Source organism: Myotis nattereri (genome assembly GCF_964212035.1).
Source record: "Myotis nattereri genome assembly, chromosome: 9".
Classification (NCBI taxonomy): domain Eukaryota; kingdom Metazoa; phylum Chordata; class Mammalia; order Chiroptera; family Vespertilionidae; genus Myotis; species Myotis nattereri.
The window spans coordinates 24,291,249-24,313,524 of NC_138084.1; the positions used below are offsets into that span (position 1 = coordinate 24,291,249).

The 22,276-nt window shown below is 42.2% G+C and overlaps 1 protein-coding gene across 3 annotated transcripts in view; it reads left to right on the forward strand.

Annotated features, from left to right (window-relative positions):
• The first annotated feature begins 1,790 nt into the window (after positions 1-1,790).
• Positions 1,791-22,276, forward strand: part of BDNF (brain derived neurotrophic factor) — a 55,503-nt gene continuing 35,017 nt past the window's right edge. Inside the window, exon 1 of one of the 3 annotated variants that reach the window (XM_081099576.1) lies at positions 1,791-1,960. In XM_081099576.1, coding sequence (XP_080955702.1) covers positions 1,958-1,960 — 3 coding nt within the window. In that variant the 5' untranslated portion in view covers positions 1,791-1,957. Of the gene's footprint in view, positions 1,961-2,691; positions 3,055-22,276 lie in introns of those variants that run through there. The other 2 variants (XM_081099575.1, XM_081099577.1) reach the window with 2 other exon arrangements.

The window sequence follows — 22,276 nt, forward strand, 5'->3', positions numbered from 1 at the left end:
CAGCCAGGGCCTGTGACGCAGTTGGGAGGCTCTCCTTCGTGGGAACCCGGGGTGGAGAGTAAAATAGTGGTGATGGTGCCAAAACGACGAAACCTGAAATGCGTCTAGAGACTTCCCAGGGCATTTGCGCTCCTCGGAGCAACCGGCATCTCCATAACAACTGGTTTACAGTCATCCGCGGTGCCCATGCTCAGCTGTGCAAGAGCCGGCTGGAGGGAGGCAAAGGGCAGCGTCAGTGGAAAGATACCTTGGGTTAGCGCCTCCCGAGGCTGGGGAAAGTTGCCAATGATCGACTTACACTTTGTTGCCTGAGATTCCCCGAGTTCTCCCCAGGTCTCCAGCAGAGCGAGGCTCCCTTCTCCATTTCTCCCGCCTTTACCTGTATTTTACACCCGGGGGAGAGAGCAGTGATGAAAGGGGGTGGGAAAATGACTTGTTTTATAGTGCTTTTTTCTCCTGGAAGTTCATCTTTTCCCTTCTAAGTTACTTTCTGCCAACACGTGACCTCCCCACTTCCTAGCCTGCGCAGCCTCTGGTGGGGAAGCGCGGGTGCCAACCGCGGGGCTTCCTGGGAGAGCCCCCTCCCGCTGCTCGCAGTCCCAGCCCTGGCTCCTCCTGCGCGCGGCTCCGCTTCCCGCCGCGCTCACCTCGGCTCCCGGGCGGACCTGGAGCCCCCGGATGATGCGGAAGCGACTCCAGGGAAGCAGCACCGGGCGGACGCGGAGCGCCCCGCCGCTGCGGAGGCACCCCTCCCTGCCTGTGCCTGCGGCTCCACACTCCGCGGCTTGCCTGGCCGACCTAGCTGCGTACCCGGGCTGCTCACTCGCCTTGGAAAAGCCCTCACCCACTGGAACGAACGCAGTTACAACTTCATTCAATGCAGCCGCTCCAAAGCTGGGTTTACACAGGTTCCCGTGGGCAACTAGTGGCTCTGCCCGGTGCCTCTCGCCTAGTCATCAGTCCCTAAGACGGAAAGGGAAAGCCGCCGGGCTGATGGAGGCGCGCTGGAACGCACGTAGTTGTTCCCAAGGACAAGTCACTCACCCCCCCCCCCACACACACACAACCTCCCCCCGCCCCCGCCCCCGCCCCCCGCCTGGCCCCCACCCCCACTCGATCAGCACTCACGACCTCATCAGCAGGAGACCCTTAGTCATGATGGGGGAGGGGGAGGGGCACGAACTTTTCTTAGAAGTTTCCCTTATACCAAGGGAGTCACAGTGAGCTGGTCACGTAAACAGGACAGAGAGTCAGTCGTCTTCGTGGCCGCCCCCCCCGCCCCCCGCGCCCCCTCCCCGTGCGTTTTTTCCGGCTTTATTATTAAAGCGATAGCCTGCTGGCGCTGTTCAGCAACAAGTTCCCCAGCGGTCTTCCCGCCCTAGCCTGACGAGACGAAGGTTTTCTTACCTGGCGACAGAGACAGCTCCCCAGCCGAGCTTAGCTTTGCCGGAGCCCCAAGTGTGACCTGAGCAGGGGGCAAGGGAGCGGTGTGCAGGCTGGGCTATTTTTATGAGGGTACCCTGAAACGCCTCACTTTCCCTGGGAACTTTCTGTACCAGGACCCAGTGACGAGCGGTTGGGAGGCAGCTCCAGGAACCAACCACTATAGAGCAGGGCAGTTGGGCAGTCATTGGCATCCTCACTCATTCATTAGAATCACGTAAGAACTCAAAAGGGAACGTGTCTCTCCGAGTGAGGACGTTTGCGTAAATCTATAGGTTTTTCCACATCGATCCCAGTTGCTTTGTCTTCTGTAGTCGCCAAGGTGGTTGAGAGTTTAAGCTTGCGGATATTGCAAAGGGTTATTAGATTCATAAGTCACACCAAGTGGTGGGCGATCCACTGAGCAAAGCCGAACTTCTCACATGATGACTTCAAACAAGACACATTACCTTCCAGCATCTGTTGGGGAGACGGGATTTTAAGACACTTGAGTCTCCAGGACAGCAAAGGCACAATGGTGAGTAGCAATACACCCTGCATTATAATTGAAAAATCTTGACATGTTGCTTAACAACGGGCACACCACAGCTCTTCCGGGCATTTCACACGCCAAAGAACAGCAGCTACTCAGGCCAGGAGAATCGGGTTTTTTACACAGTGCAACTTTAATTGGAATCATTTGCGATTTAACACAGCAATGTGGAACTGCGTGGAACTAACTTGGAGCTGGAGAGGGGTGTGTGTGTGTGTGTGTGTGTGTGTGTGTGTGTGTGTTATATTGGCTGTTCAAGGCTGATGCTTCTCTTCCAGCTTTCCTGCATTTCATTCTTTGCCTCTATGTGTGGTGCATGAGCATATTCTGTGATTTATAGATGGGCATGTAATTGACATTCGCGAGGGGATTAATTGCCATCTAAAAACAATAATGTTATTAGAGAGTGGGGTTGTGGAGGAGTGGGGGATAAGGATGGGGTAGAGACTGGGAGTTTGGGTGTAAATGGGGGTGGAGTTGGTGGGAGAAAAATAAGTCAGAAGAGCTTATCACTGATAAGGAAACGGGTAATCCTCTCATAGAAGAAAAGGGTCTCATCAACATGTGATCAACTATTAACAGGATGGCTTTGGCAAAGCCGTCCGCACGTGACAAAACGTAAGGAAGTGAAAGAAACCGTCCAGAGTAATATCAAGTGTCACTTAATTAGGGATTTTTTTAGCCTTTTCCTCCTGCTGCTCCCGGTGTGTGTAATCGAGGAGAGCCGGGTCCATTCAGCACCTTGGACAGAGCCAACGGGTTTGTCCGAGGTGGTGGCACTCTAGGTAGCCGGCTTGGCCCCACTGTAAAGCCAGCCCCGTGCCGCCCTTAAGAAGCGCCTTTTCTGAGGTTCAGCTCACACTGAAATCGGGACTGAAGAGTCGGATTTTGGAGCGGAGCATTTGGAAAGCGAACCCCAGTTTGGTCCCCTCATTGAGCTCGCTGAAGTTGGCTTCCTAGCGGTGTAGGCTGGAATAGACTCTGGGCAAGCTCCGGGTTGGTATACTGGGTTAACTTTGGGAAATGCAAGTGTTTATCTCCAGGATCTAGCCACCGGGGTGGTGTAAGCCGCAAAGAAGGTAAGCACCGGGGCGGGGACCCCGCAACCCCAATTCTTGAGCTATTTTGATACTCGAGCTTCCCGAGAGGACGCGTGGTGGAGGGGAGGAGGTAGAGAGGTTGAGAGGGGGGTTGTTTCTTGGTATTTGCCCAGTTTGGATTGCCCTAGGTGAGAGCCTTGGGGTAAAGAGAGAAGGGGGGGAATGTGCTGTCTTCCTGTGAATATAATGAGTTTAGTTAACTTGGACCTGCAAACGTCTGATTTCAAATGTAAGATTTCTCCCTCTTTCTCTCTCCTTCATCTCCCTCTTTCCCGTTCTCTTTGCGGGTGTGTGTGTGTGTGTGTGTGTGTGTGTACAGTAGATTCATTACTAATTATGAACCTTTTACACAAGATCCGGTTTTCTAAATTTTTACTTTGTACCATTTAGAATGAGGCGGTGGAGGTTATGTGCGGTGAGGAAAGAGGAGGTTGAGGTTGGGGAGAGGGTAGGAGGTAACGTTACATTTCCAACACAAAATGAATCAAGGTAATTTCAGCTCCTCTAGTGAGAAGGATTCATTCTGTATCCCTCCCTCCCTCCCTCCCTCCCTCTCCCTGCCTCCTTCTCGCCCCCCCCCTTCTTTCACCCCGCCCCCTCCTCCAGCCTCCATCCCTTCCTTATTCTTTCTCTTCCCCTCCATCGCCCTCACGCTTCCCTGGATGTTTCTTTTCCTTTTTCCCTTCCCTCCCCACGAGTTTCGGACACTGCCCTAGAGGGCTCCCGCTTTCATTAGGGAAGGGGAGCCGCGGAGACTGCGCTCCGCTCCCCCGCCTGGCCGGATGCCTCACTGAGCCCAAGTCCGAGTCAGTCGGGGTAACTAAGGAAAGGGGGGCCTCTGCTTGAGAGGAGAAGGTCCCTTCCGGGCCGAAGAGCTGGGAGAGGGCTGGGGAGGGGACCCGGGCGGCTGGAGGAGAACGCTCCGCGCGCAGGCTGCACAGAGCCACCAATCAGCTGGCCGTGCAGACCGCCCGGCCACCGCGAGTTGCTCCGGGAGGCGCGGGAGGAGGGCGGCCGCCTCGCCGCGGGGCCGCCGCCGCCGCCGCCGCACCGGTGGGCCGGGGGCGGAGGAGATCGAAGCTGCTCAGAGCCTCCCAGCCTTCCGTTCCACCTCCCCCGCCTCATCCCGAGGGGACCCGGCGCGGCTAGACCGCGCGGCAGCTTGTCCTCCCCCCTCTCCTCTGGGAGCCCTGGGACTTGTGCGTCCTGCTCGGGGGCCACCGACCTGTCCACACTCCGATCACCCTCAGCCCACTCCTTCCCCGGCCCTTTGTTCCAGTCGCGGAGCCCGGCCCCGGGCAGTTTTCTACCCCAGGGCTTGGGCGTTTTGAACTCCTCCTTCCCGGATCAGTCCTTCTTAATTAAGAGGCCAAGGCTCGGGGTGGGGGGAGCGTAGGGGGAAACTCAAGACCTGACTCGGCTAGCGAGCCAAAGAAAGCATCTCCTCTCTGCTCAGGTGAAAAGGATGGATTCGTAGGTAACGCGAGGATATTGTGGAGATTTAGAAGGGAAAATAAATAAATAAATAAATAAATAAATAAATAAAAACAGGCACTAGGATCAGATGACGGTGATAGGCTGCTCGGCACACAAAGAGAGCGTAGGGCAGGGTTTACGGAGCCTGCCTGCAGTGAGTGGAGCACAGATTGTTCCGAGATCCAGTCGTTTTCTCAGTCACAGCTACGCGAAAGGAGGGGATGGGAGGGGCGGGGCGGGGAGCGCGGCGGGAGGGGCTGGGCTCGGGGGCGGGGGGATTTCTGATCAGTCTGATGCAATTCCAAGCGTGCTGCAAAGGAACTCCAAGGAGTCCGCATCACCATCACCACCCACCCTTCCCAGATGGTGCTGTTTTAAATACGGATCTGCAGGGCTGAACGCAGAACTGGGAGATTTATTGCAAAATCCCGAGAAGGGGGGAGCACGGGGAATGGTGGGGCAGAATTTAAAGGTGCAACGCTTGCTTTTCCCCAGTCAAGCGACAACCAGTCGCATCTTTTTTTTTTTTTTTTCTTTTCCTGTCTGCCAGTCTCTGGATTCTAATTCACCAAGGAAGAGGTGTAAATATTGTGACATTTTGAGGCGTCTTGATGGATGAGAAAAAAAGCATCTGTCACTCTAAATTGTAGAGTTCCCTCTCCTCGCTAGATTCCTTGCTAGCGAATACTCGCTGCTGCCTAATACAGTTGCTAGGGTTTCGAATGAATGCACCCTTAAGGGAATATTATCCTTTTAGTCGACTTGCCAATTTATCTGACAGCGGAAGTGAGAAAATTGTAGATTTCACGTCTCTGGGAGACAAGGAGGGGAAATGCTTAACAGTCTCATTCTTTTAACTTCGGGATTTGTAACAACTTAAACCTCAAAAGTGTCACGTCATCCTCTCTCTCTCTCTCTCTCTCTCTCTCTCTCTCTCTCTCTCTCACACACACACACACACACACACACACACACACACACATCCTCGACTTGTGAGATGAAATGGTTTCACCTAAAGTGTCCTGGAAATGGATGTCACTTTAAAAATGGTGCACCTGGTAGTCACTGTTTATGTATATTTACATAGAGCTTCTCAGCATGAAGGCAAGACATTTCAATACGTAGTCCTCTGAAATCAGGCAGATTAGAAGGTGATAAGAACAGGGGAAATAATTGGAGGGGGTATATTTTTAACCTAAAAAATAATAATAACAGTAACCTAGCTTACTTTTGTCCCCCCTGGTCTTGCATATTTCTGTGTGTGAGATTTTGGCTTGGTCTAGCTTCCCCAATGGAATATATCAGTATTAATTCAGGTGGAAATATATTCACCCTGCCTGTAGCTTTTTCATTGTCAATGATAGTAAGACCTACAACACAGCAATTTTTGGAAGATAGAAGGGAATGTCTGAAAAGGCTTTGCAAAGCAGACACTCCATAAGTGGGAGGTATCACTATGACACTCGCTTTGCATTTTCATTTGACTGAACCAGAAACTAGTTATTTTTAAATATTATCTACTTTGTATGGTCAAGGCAGTAAATGGGGATTTTAAAAACAAGGTGTTTTTTTTGTTGTTGTTGTTGGCTTGCAAAATATCATTTGTCAATTGCCTATCAGGGTAAATTGGAAAGATGACATTTAAAAGATCTAAAATCAACCAGCATACATAAGCTTCTTCATTCACTTGCCTATCACTCTCTCCCTATCACATCTCTGATCTAAATTCTTAATAAGAGGAGAAGCTACTGAATTTAGCTTCTTTCCTTTTCCTGGCCTGTCCTCTAGGGGAAGCTTTAGTAAGAAACAACACTCCCAAATCAGGCAATGTGAGAGGCAAAGGCCTGGATGACCACAAAATAGCTGATCAGCCACAAATAAATAAATAAATAATAAAATAAAAATGAGACAAAGTCGGCATTGAGGCATGACTCACAAAGGATTTTTATTTTTAATTCTGTGATTGAGAGACCAGGCTCCAACTTGCTCAAATAACATTCACTCTATCCAATTGCTTACAATCTGTCAGTTAAAATGATGTCTAACTGAACATATTTTTTATAAAATATACTTCTACCAAATGCCAGTGAAGCTAATCTTTGCTTTTAATTAGGACAGACTAATCCAACCATTTAAATGATTCTAACGAATATGAACTGATATCATCTGATTTTGAAATTTTGCTTAAAACTAAATTTGTTCTGAAAAGCACTGACTTGCCAGAAAAATATTTATTTTTGTAGCTTTCTCTTCACTCTGTGGATAATTTAATGAGTTGCCTATTTTAATTTTACAACTGCTACCTCAGAAGTATCTCAAATTATCTTTCTTTGGCTGGTATCTTTCTCTGCTGAACTGCTACTGCTTATGTGTGTGTGTGTGTGTGTGTGTGTGTGTGTGTTTCCTAGTGGATTTAACAAGCAGTTAGTCTCAAATTTATATGCCATAATCCATGTAAAGAACAGGGAGTAGTACTTTATATATAAAAATAAACATTAACATTTAGTGAGAGCTTACCATTTGTTGAATCTTAAGGAAATGGAAAGGGGGGATGCCTTTATGGGAGAAAGATTAAGTTCTTGAACAATAAAAAGAAATTTCCTCCCCCCCCCCCTTTGGCTTAAGAGTTACCATAATTTTTTTAAAAATGAAATCTTTCTTCTTTTACTTTGGAAGTTAAAGCTACTGCTTTAACAAGTGTTTCTTGAGAAAGATACATGTGTTCCATAGAGACTAACATCCCAAAACCCCACAGTGCAAAAATCAAGATGTTAATTCTTTCTCCCTGCCTTCATTCTCATTTGGCAATTTCTGGAGTGTTCATTCTGAGTTTCTTAAAATTCAGATTGACTTTTTTTTCTCTCTTTTTCTAACATTCCAAAAGAGTTGTGTAAAGGTATAATGCAGATTTTATTTGTATTTCCTAATAACAATAGCTTATATGCATAGAGTGCTTCAAAAGCTCTTTCCAGGTTTCCTTATTTAATGTCTTCAGCAATTGTGTGAGACAGGAATCATCAGTCACCTTTCACTGATGAGAACACTCAGGTTCAGAGTTGCCTAAGAACACATTGCCAGTAAGAGGTGAAGACTGACTTGGAATCTATTTCTTCGAATGTTAAAGACTACCTGTTTCTCTCCAGACCATGTCTCAAACCCTGTTCAGCCATCTCAGGGGGTTATGGGAATTATTTCCTCCTGTCTTGATTGTCTTAATTTTTTTTTTTTTTTAAAAGTGATCTACAAAGAGTTTCCCAAATTTTGCATGCCAAATGAAAAGTTTTAACCAGCCATTCTTTCACTCTTCCACACTTAGAGAGTCAAAGAAGGCAGGAATCTTCCTGGTGCTGACACACCATCTAAGGCACAGTCACTAATTCCACCCCCAAACAACACAGAGAATAAGAAGAGCCAAAGCCAAGAAGTACTTTACTTTTTTACTTGTGAGTCATAGAATCTGAGGGCTGGGAAGGTTCTCAGAGGTCACCACCCCGCACATATCTGACGCATGAATTCATGCTGACTTGTTTCCTTGGAACCCTCTGGAACTTGATGCCAGTCTTGGATGCCTGGGATCTTGCTTATCTTGGTAGATACCCTGACACCTAAGGGAATCATGAGTTTGATTAGCCCAAGAGGTATACTTTCTATAGAATCTAGCATTTATAATTTTATTTCATAAGCATTAATTGACAACCTATTATGTGCCAGGAGTCTGGAGATTCAGCAATGAGCAAGACTGAGTGGCACCTATTTTAGTGGAGCTTACAGCTTAGTCATGATTGGTCCTTTAATTTGCTCTGTTCTCCAGAAGCGGGAAGGCTTCTGGAGTCTTACCTTTTTTAAGAGAACCAGATTAAAAGCCTGAGTTCAAGCTTTGCTCCCAACTAGTTGTCAGTAGCTAGAAAAATCAATTAGTCCCTCTCAATCTCTATTTCCTCACACATACAAGGAGGATAGCCTCAGGATAAATTCTAAATACCACTTTAGCCCTAAGTTTGGGTGATATGATGGCTACCTATTTCTTGGTGGAAAGTAAGGCCTAAATCATCCTAACCTTTGATGATTTACAATTTTGGGATGCCATCAACTGGTGAAGAAAACATTATGAAAAATCAAAGCAGCTTATTTGAACCCAGCATGGAGAGAATCTAGATATTGAACCTATTGTTCTGAGGAATGATGACTTGGAAAATCTTAACTTGAACAACGATCTCAAAGGTCCACAGATTCTATTTTAAAGTGATGAGAGACTCCCTATCACAGCGGTTCTCAACCTGTGGGTCGCGACCCCTTTGGCGGTTGAACGACCCTTTCACAGGGGTCGCCTAAGACCATCCTGCGTATCAGATATTTGCATTACGATTCATAACAGTAGCAACATGACAGTTATGAGGTAGCAACGAAAATAATTTTATGGTTGGGTCACAACATGAGGAACTGTATTTAAAGGGCCAGAAGGTTGAGAACCACTGCCCTATCACATGCCTACTTTCTTTGTGCAAACAGAAGTTCTAATTTTTCAGGTCATTTCCTTTTGAAATCAACTATAATACTTCCTGAAATTGTCTGGGTTTCATGAATAATGCATTATAAACACATGATAATAGACAATTAAATAGACCAACCAGGAGAAACATGAAAGGTAGCTGGTAGCTCAATGATTGCAGAAGGTGTGTGGGCATTTTGACATCCAGGAAATGCTATAGATCTGTCCTTAGCTAACTCAGGCTGGTGGAGATAATTAAGAGAAACTGTGGGTGTAGAAAGGCTGCAAGCCATTCCCTAGGATTGGCTGGCTTGCTGCAGTGGTTCAAAACCAATTGGCACAGCCGCCCACACTGGACATGATTCCCCTTTGATGAGGCAGCTATTGACTCTTAGAAAGATGCCATATTTAAAACAACTTCTGATGTACTAGGCATGACAGACATCATTCTTGGATTCTATTTTAGACAAATGGCAAAATATATTTCAAATAATTAATTTAAAAATAAAAAGCTAGTCTAGTTTCTAAAAAAACCCCAGCAGTTTAGCAACATGTGACCTCTGAACTTAACAGCTCAGTCTGAAGTTAGGAGATACATGTGGCCTCGATGAGACATTTTGACCAGTCGTGGGCATTTTCTGGATTACCACAGGAGACAGAGGGTGCTCTGCTAATTTTTCAACTCTGAGTTCAATGCGCTCCAAAATCTTCTCACACTGGAAAAGGGAAATCTGATCAATTGCCCTAAAGAGCAGGAAAAAAAAATGCTCTGTGGTCTTTGTGCTCAGAGTGCATGTTAGAATGTTACGGAATCTAGAAATTTCTTCAGAATATGCTAAATTCCGAACACATCAGAACCACAAGGAGTTAGAACTGATTTACCTTATCTCCAGCTTCAAGAAAAAATATCAACTACCTACTCTCCAGAGGTAATAAAGTGACTGTGGGAAGAAATACCCAAATTGGGTGACTAGAGAGAGGCTCCACAAATATCTAAAGCCTTTTGAATAGGATATTGCAGAGTGAGTGAATGGAAAAGAGAGGGACTGTGAAGAAAATTAAGCAGAGACATAAAAAGGAAACCAAAATAGGGTTAACATTTATATTGGGTTTTTGAATTGAAGAGTCCTTTCTGAGTATTCCTCAGGGGGCATTTGTCCATTGAGACTGATCTCTACTGTCCATGTTCGTTATGGTTCTGGTTAGTCTGGTAGAAAACAATGGTTTCTTCTGCTTTTATCTCCTCCAGTAAGAACTTCTTTATCCCCCAACTTCCATAATCAGTGTTTCAGAATGGCCTTGTTATTTTTCTCCTTGGGGCTTTGTAACCACTTTTGTACCAGGGACTCCACTCTTGGCAGTTTGGTCAAGTCTGTGTAAACCCTTTTCAGAATACTGTTTCTAAATAAAAATAAAGAATAAGATTATAAAAGAAGCCAATTATATTGAAATACACTTAAAATATAAAAATGGTATACTATGTGACAATAATTTAGTGCTTTTTAAATGCACTTTAAAGGTAAATATTATGATTTGTAAGTGGTGATAAGCATCATTATATTTTAAAATATAACAACTGATATGTGACATGAAGATGTCTGTAATTTCTATTGGTGACAAAATCTACAACTGCTATTTAGTTTCCCAAACATAGTTGACAACAGAACACTTGGGCAGGGGAGCTTGTTACATAGCATAGGTTCAGAAATGTTCATTTAGTCTCTTGTTACCTTTTGGAATTGGCCATTGAGTTTTCCTTCTGGGTAAAAGGAAACTGGCATTTGAAAAAAAAAATGTTAAAACTCACTTTTGCCATTAAACAAGTTGCCAAGTGGAGAACAAACTGAGTGATGAATTGGTTAGGGTATAATAGACATGTTTATATTGACTGAACTTGCTATTACTCTAATGTTTATACTTTTACTATTAGCACTGTCTTAGAAATCCATCACTCTATTGAAAAAATAGAAAAATTCAGACTCTGCTCATTAACTCAGTGAACCTTACCATAGATATCTGGCATGACTTCACTAACCTCAACAGACTATAAAGACATCATTTTTTGTCATCATTATACTACGAAGTATATGCAAATTATGATGGAATGGGACAACATTTATTTTGCATTTGCCCAGCACCAAGTTCTTTGCTTTGCATTTGACATATATTAATTAAACCCCAAAGCAGCTCTCTGAGATAGATTATATTCTAATTGTATAAATAAGGAAACTGGAGCTCAGAGAGTTTAAGTAATTTACCCAAAATTATATAGCAAATATTAATTGGAAAAGTTAAAGTTCAACTTAAAGTTTTCTGGTTCCAAAGTCCATTATAAAATCATGTCTCCCTCTCTAATAGCTACCTCACAGGTTTGATTTGGGTTTCTCATTTTTAGGTTTGCACGTACATTTTGTTACAAGATCTTCACCACAACCCTATGAGATGTCTGAGAATCTCAAAATTAGTGGCCACAAGTGCTGTTTTAGAATTATACTGAATCTTTGCTAACTAATGAAAGACTTTCAAACCACTAATCGTCACCTATAATTTTTGAAGCTCCATTTTCACAGTCACAAAATTGAGAGAGTGACAATATTTAAAATGTTTTGTAAGGGTCAAATAAATGAATAATAAAATCTAACTTTATTGAGTTCACTGTGGTGAGCATTCTACATTTTCATAGTTAATTGAACCCTCACAACAGTCTTTCTAGGCAGAGATTATTGTTATTCCCATTTTAAAGATAAGGAAACAGAGGCATCTGTTAATAAATTAACTATTCCTAAATTAGCAGAGCCATTAAGTAGCAAAACTTGACTCAAACCCAGGTCCGTATATTGCAAACCCCTTTCTTTTAATCAGTAAGTGTATCTATAAATCCCTGTGTGATCTTGGCTGTTATTATTATCATTGTTGACATGTTTAAAACACTAACAGGAAAGAGAATTGTTCAGAAATAAATATATACTCACTGAAGAGAAAGATTAGTATCTGAAACTCTTCACCTGCACATTCTTCCTTCCACTTTATTTTATCAACCGAATGGATAATGTCTAATTCCTTTCTTAACTTGTTTAGGGCAGTTCCAAGTTAATTGACTCCTGGGAGTTATTGAGTAAGAAATGTTATAAATTGTTTACATTAGGATTTAGAGAGTTTAGAGACCATTTCATAAATTTGCCTTTTCAAATTGTTAGTGACTATAGCACTGCAGATGCTGTGAGGAACGCCCTCTCCAAAAACACAGTGAATGACAAATCTCCAAAGCTAACATGTTGTTTACAGATATGGACAAGAAGAGGCTGGACAAGCGCAAAGCTAAACATAATTACAAGGTTCACAGTCCCTGCTGGGGACTGAAATGTTTATTGGATTTCCTTGTGCAATTCAATGTTCTTCCTTAGAAGACTCCACTCCAAACTTGGAACTTCTCTGGAAATAGCATCTCATTTGGGAGAATGCCAAGAATTGGTGTCTGGGTCCTTTGTATATTTGCATCAACTCAGAACTCAGAACACCAACTCTAGAAACTAAGCTGGGACATAGTCTGGGTAAGGGAGTTACATATCTACTTGGGCATCTTCCCGATAAATGTCATCCATCTCCCTCCTGGAAAGCAAATCCTAGAAAGATGTGGTTTTAAACGAGGGATTGGATGCATACTGGTAAGTCTTGGATAGCACAAGTCAGTGATGTTTGCAGAACTGCCAAAGTCATGTAAAGAATCAAAGAAGAGTATGAATCCTTACCTTGGCTTGAGGCTCTAACTTTAGGGAAAATAATTACATAAGATCCAAGTTTAGTTTACCAGATGATATGCAGTTCCTGAAAGGAGTCCAAATTTACATAGCAAAAAGCACCTTAGAGATGATCTAGCTCATTGGTCATCCTGGTGCACTAAAATCACCTGGGTCATCTGTTCTTTCTGAGCTAAGGTCTGAATGTACTGCCAGACTTGACAAGTGGTTATAGCTAATAGCCCACTGCCCTCATTTTATTGATTAACTGAGGTGCACAGCAGTGAAGATCTCTCAACTTCAACCACCATGTCTATGGAACTTACAGTATCTATGTGAACAAGCTTGGGTTAGTGAAGTGACTTGCCTAGGTCACATGGCCAGAAAATAATAGAGTTTAAATGAGGACCCAAATTCTCTTGACTACTATTGACTACAATATGGGCCTTAAAATCATATTTTATTGATATTTCTTCTGTTTTCCAATAAAACATCTTACCTAATAATAGACAAACATGTAAATTGACCATCCCTCTGCTACACTCACCAGCCAATCAGGAGAGTATGCAAATTAAACCAACAAAGATGGCGGTTAATTTGCATATGTAGGTACAAAGGGCAGAGTGAAGACTGAAGGCTCTGGCCAGAGCAGCAAAGGCCTGGGTCCTGTGCCTGAGGAAAACCAGTACCGGCAGCTAGGGGAAGGGAAGGCCTATTGCACGAATCTCTTCATGCAATGGGCCTCTAGTCTATATATAAAAGGCTAATATGCTAAGCGTCCAACCATCCCACTCGTTGCTATGACATGTACTGACCACCAGGGGGCAGAAGCTCAATGCAGGAGCTGCTGAGCTGCAGTGACTTGGCAGAGACGGTTCTTGGGTGACCCACCCCAAAATTAGAGAGGAAGGAGCCTGATTCCTCACAGGGCCACGCGATTCCACCTTCGACCCCCTGGGTTATGTTTTTGCTGGGGCACTGTCGGCCCCAAATCTGGTTTACTGCACACTTGCCTTTGCATTCCACACCCTGTACAACAGCAACTTTGCAGAGTGCCCTCTAGCACTCCAGGACCCCTCGGGGGATAACAGAGAGCCGGTTTCGGCCTGATCCCTGCAGGCCAGGCCCAGGGACTCCACCTGCTGGAGAGACCCCTCTCATTTCACAGATCTGGGGAGGGACCACAGGAGGTTGGCTCCAGGGCCTGTCTGGCTCATCTCGCCCAGTCCTGCCCCACTGGCCACCTTCTAATTAATTTCCTTTCAATGTGCACAAATCCGTGCACCGGGTCACTAGTAAGAAAATAATGGACAGTCTGTACAAGACTTTAAGTATTTTGATTTTCAAAATAAAGTGTTTTGTATTTAACTTGGATTAATTACTAAACTGTAAGCATAATTAACAAAATGTCAACAGCATGCTAAAAAAATTAATTTCAAAATGATAGGACAAAACTAATCATAAAGTTCCTCAACTCTCCATAGTTACTTAATGATTTTTGAGACATTAGCTAAGATTAATTGAAATTTCAAGTTTTCATTAATTCCTTTACTATTCTCTGTGTTTTGACTTACTTCATTTGGTTCTAGATTCTTACCTGATATTTGACAACGACTTTATTTATTTTTCAATAACAAAATTCTTGTAGCTTCCTCTTTTCTTCCCCTAGGAAAACAAAACAAAAAAATTTACTTATTTCTTTCAAAAAGATCAAGAAATAAGGGAGGCATTCTAAAAGTAATTATACTTATTAAAATACCTAGTCTTAAAAATGTTAGGAAATGTTTACTAATTTAAACTTTATATATTTTTAACCCATGTCACTTTCCAAAAAATATTCTTCAAGTCTATTTCTTTGTTCTTCATATGATATCCATACATATAATTCCACTTTTATGATTAATTTATATTATTAATTACTGTTTTGAAGTTGTGTCCTTTTAAACATCAATTAATTGGAAGGTAAATTAGATACTTTATAAGTTCTTCATATAAATAATAACTATAAATTACAAAAAAAAACCCAAAATAATATTAGAACAAATTGGTAATTAGTCAAGCAAATAGTCAAGAATATGTCAAACTTCCAGATATTTTTTCAGATAAATTGGTATCATGTAGGTGAGTTAGCATGATTCTCTTTAATGGAATTCAACTTATTTTTACTTTAATTAGTTTTGTGTGCAGATAAACTGGAAGGCAATGGAAATTTGGCTTGCTAAGTAGTTCTAAGATGATCAACATCCACAATCTGGTTGTAATGCCGTAAGAATATGTTTATTATGTGACAATGATAATTCAAATTAGCATTCGGTATAGACATAAAGCAATGAGCAATGCAACTTAACTTCAGTTGTTTATCCTGAAAACACTTTTTTAAACTAAAGAGGTTAGAAATATATGACTTTTTTATTAGAAAAGTCAAATGTGTGATAGTATTGGCTCACTCTCCCCAAGGCTTCCAGGAAAACTGTACTTATGATATAAAAGATTCTCAATGCTAACCCACATTTGCATGAAGTATGAAACTGGTTATAAAGTTTGGGGTCTTCATTTTTCTAATTCAACATGAAGGTTGTCTTGAGGAAAGCTGACTGTGGTCTGAATTTACATCCCAAAAATACTTTTAATTTGTATGATATAATCAACACCTGACTTCCAAAATTTGATATCTGGCCATATACACTCTCACCTCACATGCATTGTCCCCTCCCCCAGGTCCAAACAGAGAAAAATGAGTTTCCCTGAGTACATATACACAATGACTTAAAAAAATTTTTTTAAATATATTTTTATTGATTTCAGAGAGGAAGGAGAGGGAGAGAGAGAGATAGAAACATCAATGATGAGAGATAATCATTGATCAGCTGCCTCCCATTGGGGCTTGAGCCCACAACCTGGGCATGTGTCCTGACCAGGAATTGAACTGTACTTCCTGGATCATAGGTCAATGCTCAACCACTGAGCCATGCCCAGTAGGATGCGGGGGAGGGAGGGTTGAAAGGAGGTGGAGGGATGTCTTGGAATTTAAGTGCAGGTGCTCCCCCATTCATTTCCCATTTTACCCCATCTCTCTATCCCTCTGTCCTCAACTTTATGAAGCATTGTATTTGTCCTGTCCATCTGCATCGACATTACCCTTTCTGAGGTCCAGCTAGACTCACCACTCTGTGGTGCCCTGCACTGGTAGACTAAGGATCCAAAAGTGCCTACTTATGGCAAACACCCTTGGTCTACTTTTGGTCTCAGAATCCCTTGACAATTTCTCAAAATAATATTATTAAGGGGAAGTAAATGTTCTCCTCTCTTACCCAGTATCTTTTTTGGAGTGCTGATTTTGTTCCATGTCTGGCCTAATTTCTTCTTGGAACTACCTGCTTGATTTTTCAATTACCATTGAATGCCCTAAATATGTCCTAAACAGGCAGCCATGAGTAGTGGGAATGGCATTTCTGCTGATCCCATGCTTTCAGCTAGGCCAGTGGTCGGCAAACTGCAGCCCCTTGAGTGTGGCTCTTCCACAAAATACCACGTGCAGGCGCACACGTACAGTGCGATTGAAACTTCGTGGCCACACTCAAGGAGCCAAAGAGCCGCATGTGGCTCGTGAGCCGCAGTTTGCTGACCACTGAGCTAGGCTATCAAGAATTAGAATTTAGGAAAAAAGTTCAAACTTTTTGTAGACCTTACCTTCTGAAATAAATTATGCATCAAAATAAACACTAACAAAATTATATCAAATTATATTAAAATTATATGAAAATGAATGCTATCCAATTTAACAGTTAAAGGCCCACAACTTGAGAAATTAAGTGGAGTACAGAAAAATCACTTGTTCTTAAGCAATTTTATTGAAAGTAAAAGAAGTAAACGCAAATGTCCCAATCAAGATCTGTTTATTTTGAAAAACGCTTCCTCCAAATACTAAGGTTAGAAGATACAACTTTGACATAAAGGCTCATCTTTTTATGAAACAACCACTTTTGTCTCCAGGTTGCAAGAGGATTTGTCCATCTGATTGAATCTTCCCTTAGTTTTTCCCAACAGCTGTGTTCAGATAATTCATGACTCCCATGTTTCCTGAGCCCTGGATAATTTCACACATATGTCTAGTTTGGGACTCCACGTTTTCAGAAGAATATGGAGATCTTGGAGGAAGTCCAGGGTAGACCAAGGGAAAGATTAATGCATTGGAAGTTGGAGTTTATGAAGAAAGGTTGTGAGATCCGATTTCTTGCTATGAGAAAAGTCTGAGTGGTGACTTAGTAACACCAGGAGGTTAGTAAGCAGCTGTTCTCCATCTTCACTAAGGTTGGATGAAATGTAATAAGATATAAATTACAACAAGAACAAAAATGTGTTACAAGTGGGAACTTCCAAGCACTAGAATTGCTGGATTCTTAGAAAGGTCCTCAGAAAATGGATGAGTAGTCTACTTCCCTGATCTGCAATGATAGGCCCATGAGTAGTGAGGAAGATGAGATGATCTCTTAAGATCTCTTCTGAATCTACTGTTTTACGTCTACCTAATCATACTCAGAAAAAGTTATTTGCCTGAACTGTCTCATTTTCTCCCTTCTAGTCCCTCCATCACCCCCCCCCCCAAACCCCAACCCTTTATCCTTTGTCTATTTCTGTAAAACATTGCTAACCAAGGATAGTTAGAGCCCTGGTCAAGGTGGTGGGCCTTTCCAGGTGTGGGAACAAGTTTCTTGCCCATCACTACTATCCCCTGGCCACTAGGGGCATGCTGATGCTCATCTTCCAAACCCATGGCAAAGCAAAACAAAACAAAATTCCTACCTTTAATTGACAAGTGGCCCAAGTGGATTAAAAAACAAATCTTATATTCTAGAATTTGAGGCCCTAAAGAGTTGAAATGTATTTTATTCATCTGCCTGTATCATTGTCCATAGAATAGTGTCTGGCTGTAAGGTGCTCAGCAAGTTTCATCATCTGAAGGACTATAATTATGAAGGTATTAAACTGAAAGTAAACTGCCATTGAAAAAGTCAAGAGTTTCAGATGTTTCCAAATGGTTCTGAATACCAGACAAATCTAAAGGCTGATCCCTGCTACCACACATATGCTATTGGAGATTTTAATTCCACCATGGCTGTGCTATCTAGGAGACTTGCACAAGAGAGAGCCAGTTGCACATCCTGCCCAGGTCCTTCATCAAAAAGACCATCAAAGACAGGCACTACATTGCCAGTGTGGCTCAGTTGGTTGGGCATCACCCTGTGCATGGAAGGACTGCCAGTTCAATTCCCAGTTTGGGGCACAAGCCCCAATTGTGGGTTCAATACCCAGTGTGGGGCATTCTGGAGGCAGCCTGATCGATGTACAGTGGGGCCTTGACTTACGAGTTTAATTCGTTCTGAGATGGAGCTCATTAAGGAGCTCGTTAACTCAAATTACTCTGTCAACTCAATGCAAAAAATCGGTGGAGAGAAAGCTGATATCTCAAAAACTCATTAGTCGGGACACTCGTAATTCAAGGCCCCACTGCATTGATGTTTCTCTCTCTCCTCCTCTTTCTTCCCCTCTCTCTAAAAATTAAAGATCTAAGAAAAAAAAAGAAAGATAGGCACTGTGTAGATTCAGAACCACATAAAAATAGGCCGAATGTGATTCTTTAATATGACTTTGGGAGTTTCAGTTATTATTTTTTTCTAAATTATCTTTTTGCAAACCTTTCTAGCTTTCCCCATGAAGAATACAAATTTAATGTGAGAAAATCTCTCACCCCAATCATCACACCACCTCAATAGTTGGCTCTCAAAAATAAGATAATCTACTCCTTATAATCTGTTTCAATATCCTGAAACCCTTTGGCTTAAACTTCCTAATTCTTTCCATGGCTTTTCTCCCAGTAAAACCAACCAATACCACAATCATTTATCATTGTCAGCTCTAACTTTTGTCCTAAATTCGCAATCACATCTCTTTTGACCATACTTACAGAAACATCACAACGTGTATTCTTCACCATTAATTTTTAAATGTTCTCAGGGGAAATCTGGTAATGTGGAGGGTTACAAGCTGATGACTCTCATGTGTTTGGGGGTTCGTCTCAGTTGTTTTGTAATGGTTTTTGTGCTGAATTTCTTGACCCAACTCACTATTATTCCCAGATGGGACCGATTTTTGACCTTCTTGTTCTTTTCTCCTAATCTTGGCCCTTCTAACATGGTCTCACTGTGGTTCCTTTCTTTTGTTTGTAAGTAATGGCCATGCCTGGTTACATAGTTCCTGTAACAGGTGTTGACCAATTTGGACACATCTGAAGATGCCATGGAGCTGTCATGCTACATTAAAAGCTTGTGGAGGAGTACACCTCACGCGATGGTGCCGTCTAATGAACAGGGATATGATTTCTCCCTTGAGATTTTTCTCAGGACAGGCCTCAGTAATTTGGAGGATTGTGAGCAACATAGCTCAGTGTTGGATTGGGCCTTTGACATCATCCAGCATGAATTTAAAAATACCTTTGTCACTCTGCTTAGCAGGAGAGTTTTCTGTTTGCTTATTATTTTCCTTATGCTAATTACTTACTCCAATTTTCAGCAGTTTTGAGGTCATTTGATTCCAAACAACTCTTTTTTCTTTTGTTTTGCAAGGAGACTGAAGGCAGCAGTAACTAGGAAGCGTAAATAAACATAATTAAACATAGATGCTTATAGTGGTACTAAAACTGACCTCAGCCAATTAAAATTATTAATAGAAAAAAGTATGTCAATGTCAAATCTGAGCTTACTGACCCTGTTCCCACTTGGATAATGAAGATAAGTATATATTTCCTGACAAGAATAGATGGGAATTCACGTTTCATCCTGAACTTTGTCTTTCTAGAATACTGGGTTAGCATAGTATTAGACCATAATAAAAAAATAAGAAAAGGTCAAAATTCAAAATTAATTTTAAACCCCAAAAGTGAAGTAGGGAGCATTTTCTTTTCAAGCAGTGAAGCTTTTCCTCAGTATCACTCTCGATCACAATGGAAAAAAAAAAAAAAAAAACTTGTAAAAAGTTTGACCTCAGACCTTGAACACTCTAGATCAGTGGTTCTCAACCTTGGCTGCACATTAGAATCACCTGGGAATCTGTTTAAAGTCCTGATTTCTGGTCTCATTCTCCGGAAATTGTTTCTTTGTTATGGGGTGAGGCCACAACATTAGTAACAAAGAAACAGAATTTCCGGAGGATGAGGCCCAGAAATCAGGATTTTAAAAAGATTCCCAGGTGATTCTAATGGGCAGCCAAGGTTAAGAACCACTGCTCTAGATGTTACCTGAATTAAACAAATAAAAACATTTAGAATTCCATGCAAGGCACTGGTACAACTTTAGCTCATCTTGCTATCATTGCTTTTGAATTTAAGATGCACTTTTAAGGCAAGTGTTTTAAGTCTGGTAAAACACTGTAATTACAACTCAAAGTTTGTAAGTGCTCAGAAGTGTCAAGAGGTCTGATTCATCAGAAGGTTTATCTAAATTGGCATTTGATTTTTTTTTTCCTAAATATTCCAGCTACTTCTGACTCCTCTGCCTTTTCCTCAGTGAAACTGCACCACACACTGGAAAGTAAAGATACAAACATTTATTTGAATAATGTCAAGGGAAAGTGGAAATAAGAAGATTGACCACAGACACAACCAGAGTCTCAGAAATGAGAGCACTTTTTTTCCCTTCTTCTTCTTCAGCAGAAATGCAGCTGTGGCAATGTGAATTGAAAGGTAAAATATTTGTCATCACTTCTAACTGAGCAGCACTGAGAAGGCTGCAAAGATTCCTGATGTCCACTTGCCAGATATTTTTCAGGAAGGGAGTAAATTGCAACTGAACTTAAAAACCTGGGGCAAGAACTCATTTCCAAGCAAACTTAAAGTTGGAAAGTAAGCATCGGTTTGAAGCTATCATAAAGTTTAATAAAAAACAAAGTTTAGGGTAGGACTCTTCCAGTATTTTATAAAGTAGTACAACTATTTTTCATTTACTTATAAAGCTAGCCTCTTAAATTGTCTTTGCAATATTAAAAGAAATTGTGTCTGCCGTCAGCCCACACCCCTAGGAATCAATATAGAGGTTCTTTGAGGGGGGCAAGCTCAGATTCATGCGCTCTGTCCTTTATTGCTTCTGGATAGCCCGCATATTTCACATACATTGACTGTTCCCCAATAAACATCACCATCTGTGCAGTAGGGCGGTTTGTATTGGTCATGTGCTCGGTCAAGTTGACAGAGGTGCAAAGCTAAATGTGTAACACTCTAAGAATATGCATATATTTGAATAATTTGACTATTCAGTCCAACAATTTGCCAAGATGCTCTGAATGATCACACCTCCTGATAACACTTCCAAGGAGCTTCGCTTATTTTGGAGTGGGCATGTTCTAGCTGGAGTTCCTGAGTTCATTGGCATTCAGTCGTGTGAACTTGGGCACATTTTTTTTTTCTTCGTGACACTGAGCTTCTGGTTCTTGGTTTATAAAATGAGAATGATATTTTCTGTCACTGGTCGTTAGACGCTTTAAAACAGCTAATAAAAGTGAACTCATTTTGTTAACTGTAAACCCTTAGGTAAACTGAACTGAGTATATATTAACATTATATATTCGGTTCAACAGCACATTCTTGATAACCGCAAGAGGGTCCAGGAAAGGAAACTGTTTATAAATCTTTCCCTTTCCCCAAAATAAGGTTGGAGTGTTTAGGGAAATTCTTACAGCAATTATTAGGTCAAACCTCTTTGAGAGTACAGAAAAAATGCACATACACACAAAACTGCCTACCCCAATGTGGGGGGTGGGGGAGATTCCTCTGACTCCAATTTGTATCCTTTAAGAAAGAGTATTTCTTAAAGTGTGACCTCAGATTTTCTGCATCTTAATTGTTTGTGGTTCTTGTTCAATCTAATCCCTGGACCCTGCCCCGCCCCTAGTAAATCACCTTGTCTGAAAGAGAAATCTGCATTTTAACAGGCTCCCAGGTGATCTTTCTTCTGGGAGCAGGTCCAATGACTCCAAGTTAAGTACTGCCCTCTGGTTCCTTGTTCTGAAATTTAAGGTCTGTCCTCGTGCGTAAGGTCGAACTAATGGGAAGAAAATTCAGCTTTAATGCAGGAACCTGTGTAGACGCTTGACAGCGTTCGTCCAATGGCAAACTGAAAACGGTCCTTGGACCCTAGCCACTTTCATTCTCTCCAAGGGTCTGGGCCACTGGCAAATATGAACCGGAAAGACTGTTTGCTAGCAGAAAAGCTAGGGGGAGGGGATGGGCGAGAGGAGGATCAACTGAGCCAATTGCTCCCTCCCTCCCCACCCCCCACCACCCCCTTAAAACAGAAGGCTTTTTATCTTTGCTGCCCAGGTTCATCATTAAAAGGGTTGGTTTATGTGTGTAAGTTTGCAATGGAGGGAAGTGAAAACATCTGCAAAACCATGCAATGCCTGGAACGGAACTCTTCTAATAAAAGATGTATCATTTTAAATGCGCTGA